The sequence below is a fragment of the Hoplias malabaricus genome, chromosome 9, assembly GCF_029633855.1.
Source record: "Hoplias malabaricus isolate fHopMal1 chromosome 9, fHopMal1.hap1, whole genome shotgun sequence".
Lineage (NCBI taxonomy): Eukaryota > Metazoa > Chordata > Actinopteri > Characiformes > Erythrinidae > Hoplias > Hoplias malabaricus.
Window position 1 is genome coordinate 37,855,027 of NC_089808.1, and position 14,825 is coordinate 37,869,851.

Here is a 14,825-nt window from a genome sequence, read left to right on the forward strand (position 1 = left end):
ACAAATTTTAATTTTAGGTAAATATTTGTATATGACCTCCTTCTCATCATTAATGTGCTGTTTAATCATTATTTTATATAACGTACTGCATTAAGTTCAGTTGAACATGATTACATATGCCCTATTTACAGTGGAACATGCACTTCATCACTGGGTTCATCATAATGCACCAATCAGACAAAACATTTAAATGAGCTCTTTGTTTCTATACTCATGGGCCATTTTATCATCTCTACTGACCATGTAGGATCATTTGTGATTGACTGTGGTACACCATCTGTTCTGTTGTTTGCCCCTTTTCACCCCAAAGGATCACCACAGAACAGGTATATTTTGGATGTTGTGATGTGTTTGTGTGTTGCTCTGGTACAAGCAGAGTTTTTAAGCCCCCAGTGTCACTGCTGGACTGAGAATATTCCACCAAGCAAAAACAGCCAACAGCATCCTGTTCACTGATGAGGGACTTGAGGACAACCAACACAAACTGAGCAGCAACAGATGACCTACTGTGTCTAACTGCTGTGTCAGATCCATGTCTCATACCAGCAAAAATACACACTACCACTGCCATCACGTCACTGCAGCACTGAGAATGATCCATCATCAAGTAATACATAATGTAATACAGGTTAAAGTCATATTTGTGTGTGTGTGTGTGTGCAGGCTGCTGAAGACCCAGTCTCTGGAGTGGTTCTACAGTAATGTGAGGAGGCGCTTTAAGAGGTTCGGCAGCGCCAAAGTGCTGAAGACGCTGTACAGAAGACACATAGAGGAGCAGGGCAACCTGACTGAACTCACAGGTGCCACCTTAAGTTCTCTGTATCTTCAAACTTGCATTCAATTCAGTTGGTGGATGCTCCCCTTCATGAGGGAATTCAGCTTCTTTGAGGCGCACTTGTTGCTGACAACACACATTATATATAGTCTCCACAGAAAGCATGACACAGTATAAAATGTTTTAGAACCATTGTAAATGAGCCTGAGATCACACTCTCAGAGTCAAGCTTCAGGGAGAATAGAGTAAAGCACTCTTAAGCAGTGGAACTGGGTTCCCATGAGTGACAAGGCTCCGTTTTGTACTTTTTATGTTTGTTCTATTTCTTTCTCCACAATGGGTAAATGTTAAATGTTAAGAAGGGCAGCACAGTGGTGCAGCAGGTAGTGTCTGAGTCACACAGCTCCAAGGGCCTGGAGGTTGTGGATTTGATTCCCACTCCGGGTGACTGTCTGTGAGGAGGGTGGTGTGTTCTCCCTGTGTCTGTGTGGGTTTCCTCCGGGTGACTGTCTGTGAGGAGTGTGGTGTGTTCTCCCTGTGTCCGCGTGGGTTTCCTCTGGGTGCTCCGGTTTCCTCCCACAATGCAAAAACACATGTTGGTAGGTGGATTGGTGACTCAAAAGTGTCCGTAGGTTTGAGTGTGTGTGTGTGTGTGTGGGTGTGTGTCTGTGTTGCCCTGTGAAGGACTGGCACCCCCTCCAGGGTGTATTCCCACCTTGCGCCCAATGATTCCAGGTAGGCTCTGGACCCACCGTGACCCTGAACTGGATAAGCGGTTACAGATAATGAATGAATGAATAAATGTTAAGTTTTCTTTTTTAAATCTGATGTATATCCCAGTGAAATAGAACAGTTGTGCAGTAAGTAATATGGTCCATAGAGATTTGATTTGATGGTGTGAATAATGAATTCTGCTCAGTGCAGACCTAGGACATGAACCAACAACATAAAACAGCTACATCTACAAACATTTGATCACGTAAAGTACTTCACAGTACATTGATGAGAACAATGCTTATTCCAGTGCTGAAGCCGCTGATAATCAATTTATAAATATATATATATATAATATTGGCCCTGTGTGCTCATTTTCTGCATATGATAAAATGCTTAGGATATTTTTTCAAATGTCTCTCACAGCTTGACCTCAGACTCCACCTACAAGCACTGCCATCGGCAGAAGTCTACATTTTCTGTGGCTACCTACCAAAAAATCTGGGTGTATTAAAGCTTTCATTCATGCACCTCCTGTAAACATTTCATCATGTTCAGAGTTGCAGTTGGTTTGGAGCCTACCATGGTACAAGGCAGGACCCCGCCCTGGACAGTGTGCCAGTGCATTAAAGCGAATTAAGGCATTCTTCATGTGAATGATGTGTAAATGAGATACGTTCACACAGTGTAGCTGATTCATCAACTGCACTTAAATCCCCCTTAGTTTCATAAAACATATGATGATTAATTTCTACATTAACTTTGATGAATATGGGCTGCGGTGTTCTCAGATTAAAGCTAAATTAGCCCAAGGTAATGTGATAGCAGTGATATTTAAGACTTCATTGTGCACTGGATTAGTTTATGAAAATTATAGCTATTCATTCATTCTGTAGCCACTTCATCCTCTTCAGGGTCGCAGTGGGTCCAGAGCCCAATAGGAATCACTTTGGCGCAAGACAGAACACACCCTGGACAGGGCACCACACTCACCCAGTCACTTTAAATTGACCAATCCATTACTTGTTTTTGGACTGTGGGAGGGAACCAGAGCACCCTGCGGAAACTCACACAGAGATTTACAGTAATATTGTTGGGTAACTGTTGCATGATCAGAAGTGGTGAATGTGTGAAGTGTTTCCCACTTGATACTTGTCAATCCTTAAAGCTCATTTTCTAATTGGCTGAAGTTTTCTGGACTTCGCCCTTAGTAAACATGAGTTAAGTAACAATGTCACTGGAGCTTGAACCTGAGTTTCAGGCTTTTTTTTTGTCTCCATCACTGGCATTAACTCGTATACAGAGGGAAAGAGGAGATGCAGATACAGGCAGTATTTGCCATTAGACACATTAAGTATGGATGATGCATTTTCACTGCAGATCAGGGAGTGTGCTTAGCCATGACTGCCTTCTCTGTGGACTTCAGTGACCTGAGAGAAATGGAGAGACAAAGATCTCCTGTTAGAAAAGCATGAGCCCCCTGTTAAACCTGGAGTCATAAGAGTACTGAAATGGACTCGCCCAGTCACTCACACTCATAGAGACACTCATAGAATGTCACAGACGATCCACCGCCCAACATGTTTTTGGACTGTAGGAGGAAACCCACATGGACACAAGGAGAACACACCAAACTCCTCATAGACAATGATCTGAGGTGAAGAGCAAACTCAGGACCCTGGAGCTATGTGGCAGCAGAACTAACTGTGTTATGGAGCGTGGAACATAGAGGCAAGGACGGAATACGTCAGGGCTCCTGATATTGGTGTGTGTATGTGTGTGTGTGTGTGTGTCAGAGAGAGAGAGAGAGAGAGAGAGAGAGAGAGAGAGAGAGAGAGAATATTTCAGTAAGAACATGAGAAATAGAAAGGTCAGATATATTTCAAAGAGCAATGGGTGGTGGAATCATAGGCCCTCTGACCTTCAGTAGCTCAGGGGGACTTTTAAAGACCTCCAAGTCATTAGGCTGGTTTGTGTTATCGGTTAGCCATCAAAAAGATCCATCCCCCCACAGCTGCCTTAAGCAGCAAATATGTTCTCTCCCTTAGTACTGAAGAATCAGTGCTGCTGATATACTTAGTGTTGAAGATTGTACTTCCAGACTCGATGGCTCTGGAGCTCATTCGGTGTCTCTGGTCTGGAATCAGAGCTCAGACTCAAGTGGGATGTCAATTCAAGGAGAAAGGAGAAGGAAGAAAAGTGAACAAAAATGGCAAAAAAATCAGTTTCTGCACCTCGCTTGTCGTTATTGTGTTTGTGAGGGCGGGGTGAACTGTGGCTCATTCACAATTAAAGGAACTGAAAGCTGTCGTTCTGAACAGGGGCTGTTTAGAAGAGGGAGAGAAAACTGAATGAGGTGGGGGTCACAGACATTTCGTTAAGAAATGTGATTACTTGTGGAAAAGAAGGACAATATGTCACCGTTAAGTCTTTGTAGCTCTTCGGAATGAACGTCTGAATTAGATTTTTGTCTGAACGGCTTTACTGGCAAATCGGTGAACGCTGTTATACTGATAACTACATTTTCATTTTCAGAGTTGCTGTGAAGTTGTGTTATTTGTTGATTTCTTAAAGAGAATAAAATTAATCAAAACAGATCCAGTTCATAAGCCAACTTCTTTCGGTTTAAAATCTTTTTTTAACTTAGGAAAAAAAAAATCTATTCGGTTCTACCTCGTCAGCCATCAAGAAATGAATATCATGTAATGTTAATCTGCAGTGTGAACCTCTGATCTGGGATAAGAGCCATAATGCTAAGCACAAGACCTCTGTAATGCAGTTGTGAAACTAAACCTTCTATGTGCATGTGTGTGAGATGCAAAACAAAGAAAAATGATGATGTGGAAACCTTTGACAGGGAGAGAGCATTAGAAAAAGTATTAGATAAAAGATTTTGTGAGATTGTAAAGATTTTACTGAGGTTAGGATTAGGGTGGCCGCTTTATGGAAGGATTAATATGTAATAACACAGTCTGTGTGTGTGTGTGTGTGTGTGCCATGAGCCATGAACATGTGTCACTATTAGGTTTGCAATTGCACATAAACATAGAGCTGAAAGGTGAATAGTGATTATTTCACAAAGTGTACAACAATTTGTTTTTTAAAGCAACACTAGGTAGTATTCTTACCATAAAATTCAAACTTTAATATCATTGTGATGTTTCACTAACCATTAATAGGGAGAACAGAGCATCTGTTGCATGGTTTATCACAGCAGAAACCTCACTCTGTAACTTATGGAGGAGGATAGGAAGCCCTGTAGGCCCTGGAGGAAAACCATACAGACACAGGGAGAATAGAGAGTGACCAAGGGTATGGATTGACCCTAGAACCCCAACATCTTGGAGCCGTGACACTACCCTAGGCCTAGATAAAAATAAATAAATAAATATTCACATTTTAAATTGCAGGGGCCTGGAGGTTGTGGGTTCGATTCCTGGTCCGGGTGACTGTTTGTGAGGAGTTATTGTGTTCTCCCCATGTCCACATGGGTTTCCTCCGGGTGACTGTCTGTGAGTAGTGTGGTGTGTTCTCCCCGTGTCCACGTGGGTTTCCTCCGGGTGCTCCGGTTTCCTCCCACAGTCCAAAAACACACGTTGGTAGGTGGATTGGCGACTCAAAAGTGTCCGTAGGTGTGAGTGAATGTGTGTGAGTGTGTGTGTTGCCCTGTGAAGGACTGGCGCCCCCTTCAGGGTGTGTTCCCGCCTTGTGCCCAATGATTCCAGGTAGGCTCTGGACCCACCGCGACCCTGAATTGGATAAGCGGTTACAGATAATGAATGAATGAATTTCACATTTTAAATTGCAATTTCAGTATCGATACTCGCATGTTATATGTTGATCATATCGTGTATCATATATCATAAGGTGTGTTGCCTAATGTTGTTAATGTTGTTGTAATGTTGTTAACAGAAGGAAGTACATATGATGAAAGCCTGGGCAACGAGGACAGTGTGTATGAGAGTGACTCTACATTCTACAAACATGGTGAAGGTAACTGACTCCTAAAACGTGTTAAATTCTATACATTCTGCATTCAGTTTATATACACAGCTTCAGAATGTCCTCAGCCCCTGCTGCATAGCCTACAATGAACCAAACTGCATTGTAGATACTGCGTATAATAATGATTAGCAGGCTCAGAGGCTCATGTTGACGTCTGTCCTGGGATTTGCTGTATTCATTGTTAATTGATTTCTGTTCTGCTTTGTTCCAGAGCACAGCATGGCAGAGACAATCGGAGTGGCACTGCGTGTGGCAGAAGAGGCAATAGATGAAGCCATCGCCAAAGCTGAGAGTCATGGAGACAACCAAGTACTTATTCTGAGCCTTTCATATTAAACTACAGAGCTCTCCAATCAAAACTGTCATTGAGTACAAGTACTATTCCAGTGCCAGGAAAGGAGAAGAAACATTTAATAGAAAATAACATAAAAGCCTTACGTAAAGTGTAGCATTATATTAAAGGTAATAAAACATTATATAATATATAAACAAGACACTTCCCACTTTCCTGAGCTGCCCAAATATCTATTTCCTGAGTGTTAGATATAGATTACTCTGATGCACTTTCAGCTCTGTGACTGGGGCCCTCTCCAGGGTGTATTCCTGCCTTATGTTTAGTGATTCTGGGTAGGATCTTGACCACTGTGACCCTGATCTGGAGTCATGGCAGTCACAGAAGATGAATAAATTATGTATTTGCATATCGTGAATGTTCAATTTAATTTACAGTTAACTGTTCATTTATATTAGGTGGTATGGCAGTGCAGCAGGCAGTGTGTCACAGTCACAGTGGGTTTGAGCCCCGCTCCGGGTGACTGTCTGTGAGGAGTGTGGTGTGTTCTCCCTGTGTCTGTGTGGGTTTCCTCCGGGTGACTGTCTACGAGGAGTGTGGTGTGTTCTCCCTGTGTCTGTGTGGGTTTCCTCCAGGTGACTGTCTGTGAGAGTGTGGTGTGTTCTCCCTGTGTCTGTGTGGGTTTACTCCGGGTGACTGTCTCTGAGGAGTGTGGTTTGTTCTCCTTGTGTCTGTGTGGGTTTACTCTGGGTGACTGTCTGTGAGGAGTGTGGTGTGTTCTCCCTGTGTCTGCATGGGTTTCCTCCGGGTGCTCCAGTTTCCCCCCACAGTCCAAAAACACACGTTGGTAGGTGGATTGGCGACTTAAAAGTGTCCGTAGGTGTGAGTGTGTGAGTGAATGAGTGAGTGTGTGTCACCCTGTGAAGGACTGGCGCCCCTGAAGGGTGTGTACCTTCTTTGCCCCCAGTGATTCCGGGTAGGCTCCGGACCCACCACGACCCTGAACTGGATAAGGGTTACAATGAATCAATGAATGTTCAGTTACATGTTTTGAATTGGACAGCGATGATATGCCATACAGCTCCAGTGTCTCACGGTCCTGGGACTGATCCTCCACTGATCAATGTGGTGTGTTCGCCACAGGTTTGTGTGAGTTTAATCTGGGTGTGTGAAATGTGTGAAATGTGTGACAGGTGAGCGTGTGAGCGACAGGGTGAGTGTGTGATATTGTCCACAGGTGTGAGTGTGTTGTGCCCTGGGATGGACTGTTGCCCTGTCCGGGGTGTCTCCCTGCCTTGCTTATTCAGTGGTTCTTGATAAACTCCAGACACAGCGAGAACCTAGTCTAGATGAAGTGGTTACAGAAGAGGAATGAATTAATGATGTTTATGTTAAGGGTGTTTAATGTCAATTTTGACTGGAGATTAAATAAATGAACTGGGGAGACTATGAGGATTGCATAGTACTGTATCTTTATTAACATCCCACATTTGTTTTCCTCCTAATGTGGGCAACCCGATTCTCAGAATCACTGCACTGTAAGACCACCCTGACCCTTAGAGAGTGATATTCAGTGTGCTGTCATTATAAACATCTTTATGCCTCAGTACTTTGCCGAAATGGGTTCGTTTTTAGGACAGCCTTAAGGGGATTATTTGGAAGTATGTTGTCGCTGGACGTCTGGTTTTAAACCCGCTTTACAATATCACACAGATTTTTGAGCACTAGCCTAAATCATATTCGTCTTTGTCTGTTAATACCCTCCACTAATCCAGAGCTGCAATACTGCTGCATTGTTTAAATCATCCAGTAATGCATCCATATGTTATTACATATGTGAAAAAATGAGCTGTAAAAGGTTCTGTGTGATTATCTGAGTTGCAGTATAACAGTTAGTGTATGGCATACTGAGTAAGACTCCTAATGTTACATTCATTTGGATCATTGACATGACAAAATGCATAAGAGCATTTGCCAAATGCCATAAGGTATTGTTTGCATTTAGTTAATAGAAGTATAGAATGGGATGAATAGATGCCTGTGAGTGGGAACTGGGTTTAAAAACTCCAGCAACACTGCTGTGTCTGATCCACTCATACCAGCGCGACACACAATAACACTCAACCACCACCACCACCTCACACAGCACTACAGCACTGGGAATGTTCCACCACCCAAATCATACCTCCTCTGAGGGGGTTTTGAAAGCTTCCTGACCTTTGAAGAACAGGGTGAGTGGGTGTAAAAATGTATGCACAGCAATAGATTACAGTCTGTAATTGCAGAATTTGGAAGTGCATTGTATGGTAAGTGTAGCTTGTTTTGGCTGATTGAGTTATTAATGTTTATGGAAATTAACCTGTAGCGCTAAAGGATAGTGTTTACCCAGCATGCTTTTCTGTCCACTTTGATGATGTAGAGTGACCATAAGCTCAGAACAACCGCTCTGAAGCCAATGTGACTTTTGAACCTCAGCCAGACCCGCGAACAGATGGACAGAAATCCTGTTTCTCATCACCATACTGTGTGACATTACTGAGATCTCTTCTGTTTCTTTCTGAAGGAGAAACTGAAGGAAGCACGTTACCTACGGGACAACAGAGGGGAACTGATAGAGGAGCTGACCACCACAATTGTACAGAAGGTGAGTATCTATGAGTAATTCACAGATCTATGGCACAGGAGTGGTGAAAATGTGACCTCGTGCTCTGAACAAAAAATTACCCTAATGTCCAAAGATCTGTTGTGAATTCAGCTGGAGTTCTGCATTCATCGTGGATTAACAAAGCAGGAAATGAAATGAGACAAACTGGAACAGCTGCACATGAAGATGGATTCACCATGCTAAATGCTAAATGTGAGCTAGAAGTGTGTAAATCCCCCAGGAGAGGGCAATGCAGCCGTATTTTACAGATGGAGCTCCATCACCCCAGAGAACACAGTTCCACTGTTATACAGTGTTTTTGGCTGTAGTCAAATCCTTACAGAAGTGTTCCAACATTTAAAGTATGCACAGCTTTCCCAGAAGAGGAGATGTTGACGTATCAAAGGGAGAACATATTACCTGTTGATAACCTTCAACTCAGAAGAAATGTTGGGTAATGACTTTTCCATTGGCAGGTTGTGATTCTGCTTTTCTGCCAATGAACTTAGGAAGGCTGCAGACCCACGGATCACTCTAAGGCAGTGACAGAGGATTAATGAATTAATTAATGAATGCATTAATAGGAGGTGTTCACAAACATACAAATAGCAAATTAAATATTAAATAACTCAATATTTTTATTTTTGATACTGAATCGGTGCATGTTTATCCACTTTCTGTACAGTGTTGTAATGTTCCTCACTGCATCTTTATATTTTTTGGGAGGCTCTTAACAACCATTTGATTGTTTAGTATTTGGGACTATAATCAAAAGTCTTATTTAAACCCCCACATTTTTCCTCTCAGGTAATCCGAAGGAAGGCAGATCAGACTGAAATGCAGCCCGAGGGTACTGTGAACTGGCCTCCTGCTCAGAAAAGTGATGTCAACCCTCCAGCTTGTCCCACCAGTCGACCTCGAAGTGCCCTGGCATCTCACACCAGCCCAAAGATCTCCCTCTGGGTATTTTGACCTTCATTCTTTTCTCAGTAGACAACTAAAGTCAAGTCGTCATGCCCATGTTAGGAGTTCTGTGTCAAAGATCAAATCTGAATTGAAGAAATGAATGGGTATGTGCCAAATAGTCTGAATGTTTCCTCTGAATATTGATGGATACTCTGAATTTATGAGGTACTTAAATTTGGTGTGAGGTTGGTATTTTGTTGAGGTGTCCAGACTTAAGATGTCATTTCAGAGTGCATCTCACATGTAGGAAAATATAAAACTTGAGATGCAGTAGCATTTCATTCATCTGTACTGTGGGGTTTGTACATTGAGGCAGTCATGGCATGGTGGTTAGTGAACTTAGTGATGACCTGCCGGCCCTGGGGATCGAACTGTTTGTGAATGTGTGTTTCACTGCACAGATTCCAATTCTAATTCTAAATACTCTCCTCTTGTCTTCTTTTCTTCTCTCCTGCCTACCACTCTCCTCCTTCTCTCTCTTTTTAGAGATCCCGATCAGCCCTCTCTCTTCGCTCTGATGAACCACAGAGCCAACATGGAAAAGCCCAGCAGAAACCCATGTTCTGTAAAGACTGTTCACAGGGATTGAAGAAGGATGGATTCTCTCTCTCGACCCTGCCCACCTGGAAGAGTGTGGACCGACTGGACAACTCCAGTAAGAGACCCTCTTGACTCTTACACAGGAGCACAGGGACAGTCATTAATGCAGTAACGAGTAGGACACATTAACTGTGGAATTTGTTGTTGTGTGTGTCCTCAGTGTTGAAGAGTTCAGATGGTAACTGGATCGCACTGCAGAGCACCCAGCTGTCCCGGCCCAGCCTACTGACCAAGCGCAAGAGCCTGATGTTAAGTGCTTTGGAGAAGGAGTCCGGTGTCGTCTCTGCTTACGACGGCATGGGCTCCGACACCGAACCAGACCCAGACGGAAACTGGAGCGCAGCCACGTTGGAGATGCGCCACAAACTGTCCTCCAACAACCTGCCAAATGACTTTCAGGCCTCCTGCCCACAGCCAAACCTGAAAACACCCACACAGACCACTGACCAAACCCAGACTGGCAACGACCAGGACGCTCGAGTGCCCAAATCCCACAAATCACCCTTTCCTTTCCTGAAGAGGAAGGTGCCTGTGGAGCACAGGCGCTCGTCTTCTCAACGTCTCAGTGTCATGGACATTAACTTTAACCCTGAGGGCACAGAGAGCAGTGAGGATGGCTTAGAAGACGGCATGGTCAAAAGAACAAGGCGGAGGAGAAGAAACAAGCAAGAGGATGTGGAACAGGAGGATTTCACAGACCTGTATTCAGCGGAACCAGTGAGGAAACTTTACATTTTTAATAGGATAGATTCACTTTTCAAGTTCCTTATCATTTTGGATAATAATAAGATGGTTTATTTATAAAGCTTTTATTTAATATTGAATGATATTATGTAGTGTGTACTCTCCCTTTCCCCTTTAATATCCACTGTTTAAATCCAAAATTATATTATTTGAATTTAATTACATATTCAGGCCCAGGTTTTATATTGTCTTCTAATGGTTCTAGTGTTTTTTTCAACAACAACAAAAATATAATAGTAAAAAAAAAAAAAAAAAAAAAAAGAACAAATGTTCTGATACGTGGTGAATGTACTAATGTCGACTGAGTGGATGCTGAAGACTTGTGGTGGTTGAGGCGAATATTTAAAGGTAATGTCTACGACTATAGGGAATCGTAGTTCTCTCTGGTTTGTTCACATTCAGAAGCTCTACATGTTTAAGGTGGAATGGTATATTTGAGGGAAAAAAATTGCTGTTGTTTGAATGTGGATGAAGTTAAACTTGTCTGTAAGTCTTTATTCACTGTTTAATTTTTTTTAGTTTTTTAGTTCCACATCACTTTCAGTAATGCAGTTAGCCTTCTGTGGAATTTGGAGACATTTCCACCTTAAGTAATATGAAACAACAAAAATAAGTCTATATCAATCACATATGGAGTAGGAATAGAGCAATATCCTCATCTCTGTTCGTGATTTTCAATGGTTGGAGTTCTCTTGTCTGAAAAACTCCTGATGCCTTTTTTTTGCCATGAGCAGAGAGAGAAAAAGCCTAGCATACCACATAGAGACATTTAGTTTTTTACTTATTTACTGACACAGGGGCTTCATAAAGATATTAGGCTGTTTTTGAGCACACAGACTTGAGAGTAGCTAATGGAGAAGAAACACCCTCAGAATTTTATTAAAAGTGTGGCACTGGAGAAAAAAAAATAAAAGAATGTGAGACATACACCACCATATATGACTTTCTCAGAGCAGGTCCCCAACTCGCTTGGCCACAAGTTTTCAAATTATAGCTTAAGACTAATAGGTGTGATGGCTAATGCTGATAAAGATTTTGGTTCTTCTTCCTAACTAAAGTGTTCTCTTCATCAGGACTATAGCAGGATTCTGTTGGATGTTCTGGTGAAACGTAAGAACAAGAGAGAGGGTGCATCAGAAATCCTCAGTGACCAGACCATGGATACTACGGCCTCAGATATTCAGAGTTCTGAGGCTGAGACTCCTGATGCTTATGTGACTGACCTGGAGAAGAATCATGTTCTAAATGGCTCTCTAGAGAAAGAGCTAACATCTACACTGAGGGAACTGGCCTATCAAGTCAGTGCAACACAGCTCTCTTCAACTGAAGATGAGCTGGACAGGGTGGAACAGACTGTAGGAGAGGGAAATGACAATGTAGAGGATGGAAGAGAGGACCCTTTATGGGATATAGAAGGGGATGCAGAGTTGGAAGAGTCAGAAGCAATGCAAAATGCAAGTGAGCATTTTTTAGAGGTGAAGATGAATGTTGATCAGAAGTTGAAGCAGGTAGAGGAAGGTCAAAACTGCCCAGAAAATGCCATAGTTAAACCAATGGTAGAAGATGTTGGGAAAGAAGATGAAGTAGATGGAGAAGTAGAGAATCCAGGAACTTTTACTTTAGATGGTGACATACTACAGCCTATAAACAAACAGAAAGAAAGCGAGATGGAGAGAACTGCAGGATTTCCACTGTGTTTATATACCAACAGCAAGACCACAGGAGAGATTGAGGAGAGTAAAATCAATATCATTTATAGTTCTGATTCTGAGGTACAGACCAAAAGTATTGACAAATTAGAAGGTTGTACAGTTGAAGCAGTCAGTGAGAAAGTTGAGGGAGTAGAGGAAAGGAGACCAGAATGTAGGCACAGAAATAATTCTGACCTGGGGCAAACCAAAGATCAAAACACTGAGGACAAAAATCCACAAGAGAGCCAAAGTCTTTTTGGAACAGAGGAGCAAAGACAGGTGGCTAGAGAGAGAAGTGAGGAAATAGAGAGTTGCCGGCAAGTCAGTGGGCATAAGGCTGAAGAGCAAATGAAAGAGGCTGAATGCATAGCTAAGGATGAAGATGTCTCTGTAAACAGGAGAATACTTAAAGATTACTGCGGCTGTGATGACCAGGGTTTAGTTCACCTCAAGAGTGAAGAATTTGAGGTAAAATATAAAGTAATGTTTGATGGTACAGTCAAGATGTTCACTAACTTGGAAGAGGTGGAAGATCATAGCAACATGTTGAGATTGAGCCCATCAAATGATCCTGCAAACAGCGAGGAAGAGGAGGAAACCATGGCAGAAGAAAAAGAAAAGTTACTAGATGAAGAGGTAGAGTATGAGGTGAAACATGACGAAGAGGGAATGAGTACAAGCAAACTGCCCCAAGAGACCTTTCTGGAAAAGGAGGACAATCTTAACCTGGCAGAGAAAAAAAAGGAACACACTAGTGTGGTAAAACCAGAGGTGTGTAAAGAAAACATAATCAAGGAAGATGTGGAAAGCTCCATCTATAGTCAAGAAGTGTATCTCACACCAGAGGAGATCTATAAGGTAAGAATTAAACATGTTTCATGCTCTTACAGCTTAATCATTTTTAAAGAAATAGTTTGACCCATCACTTTTAAAACAAATGACCATCCAAGACAGGTTTGGTCTCTGGTGTTTGCTTCTCCCGTTTGACACATGTAGATTACAAGTAACTAAAGATTACAAGTCACTAGCTAGTTCAGATTACTAAAGTATTGGTAGGATATCAAGCAGCATGAAACCTCTTTTGTGGCTGCAGTCTATAAAGTCTAACAAGACATAAATTTGTGGTATGACCATGGCTTTAGTCCAGCGGCCAGAGAAGTTGGGAGTTAAAAGGTGCTTTTCCATTGCATGGAACCTACTTGACTCAAATCGACTCAGCTATTTTGCTTTTCGACTAGCCAAACCCATTTACTGGACCCTAGAACCAGGTACATTTTATGCTCCTGCTCACACCTGGTATGAAGCAAGTCAAGTCGGTACTAAATGTTACATCTAAGCCCTGCAGAGCGCTCATAGGCCAGAGAGACCTGTCACCACAAAATGCAGAGCTCCAGCACAAACTACCAGCACTGCTTGTAAAATTCTCTCAAGTTACAGCAACTTTCACATATGTTTTTATCCGACTCACAGCAGCAGGAGTTTGACATCACCAGCTTCATTTTACAGGGGAGCTGTGCTAGTGGAAAAGTGACCAGCTAACAGCGAGTCAAGCCGTGCAGAGCCAAGCACCATAAAGCATTGCCACTGGTTGTGCCCTGCATCCCCAAGTGTGTTAAACACGAATGGTGGTCTCTTAGAAGTAGTTTGAACATGTGTTTTTTCATGTAGTTTTGACATGTCTAGGCTTCACTTTCCTAGCTTGTACCATTGTTTTACTCAGAGAAGTCTTAGCTAACAGGTAGAATCTGCAGTATCTATACTGAGGTGAAATCGTTAATTACTTTATGCTTTTTACTGTCCTTTTGCCCTTCTCTCGGTGACGGGAAGGGTGTGAACAATCTGAACTTAGAAAAAGACCTGCAGTTCCTGTCCACTTTACTACAGAAGGTGATTCTTGCTGAAACTTTCTTGCTTTGTCCTGTGGCATTTTCATGTCCATGTGCTCATCTGATTCAATGTGTTTCTGAATTCACTTGGTTTGTTGTGGTTCTTGTGTCCTCATGGTCTCAGTTCTAGTTCTGCCCTGCACTTATGCAACTACATATTTTCAGATATTTCCCATTCTCTCCTTATGGTTATGAGCCCTTAGTTTGTGGTTGTGTCTGAAATGTCCTAAATGCTCTCTACTGTGGCAGTATTCTGAGAGAGGAACTGAGTTATGTCTGAATCCAGTGTTTGTATAAAATACTGCTATCTTTTTAAGGCAGTGTAAATCCTTTGTTGTTTTACATTTCACATATTTCTGTGTGTGAACATGGTCAGCAGCACTGGTCAAAAGAAATATTAGCAATGTGGTGTATTGTGTCAAGTTTTTCTGCAAATGTCCATCAGATTTAATTGAATACATTATTTCTGACCAGCAATAGCCAGAGTAATCACAGATTATCCACTCTG

At 42.3% G+C, this 14,825-nt stretch overlaps 1 protein-coding gene across 2 annotated transcripts in view; it reads left to right on the forward strand.

Annotated features, from left to right (window-relative positions):
* myripa (myosin VIIA and Rab interacting protein a) overlaps positions 1 to 14,825 on the forward strand; it is a 36,424-nt gene that overhangs the window by 16,268 nt on the left and 5,331 nt on the right. The window contains exons 3-11 of one of the 2 annotated variants that reach the window (XM_066680697.1): positions 664 to 800; positions 5,402 to 5,482; positions 5,706 to 5,803; positions 8,350 to 8,430; positions 9,238 to 9,393; positions 9,883 to 10,051; positions 10,157 to 10,713; positions 11,814 to 13,289; positions 14,259 to 14,595. In XM_066680697.1, the coding sequence (XP_066536794.1) occupies positions 664 to 800; positions 5,402 to 5,482; positions 5,706 to 5,803; positions 8,350 to 8,430; positions 9,238 to 9,393; positions 9,883 to 10,051; positions 10,157 to 10,713; positions 11,814 to 13,289; positions 14,259 to 14,447 (2,944 nt within the window). In that variant the 3' untranslated portion in view covers positions 14,448 to 14,595. Of the gene's footprint in view, positions 1 to 663; positions 801 to 5,401; positions 5,483 to 5,705; positions 5,804 to 8,349; positions 8,431 to 9,237; positions 9,394 to 9,882; positions 10,052 to 10,156; positions 10,714 to 11,813; positions 13,290 to 14,258; positions 14,596 to 14,825 lie in introns of those variants that run through there. The other variant, XM_066680696.1, reaches the window with a different exon arrangement.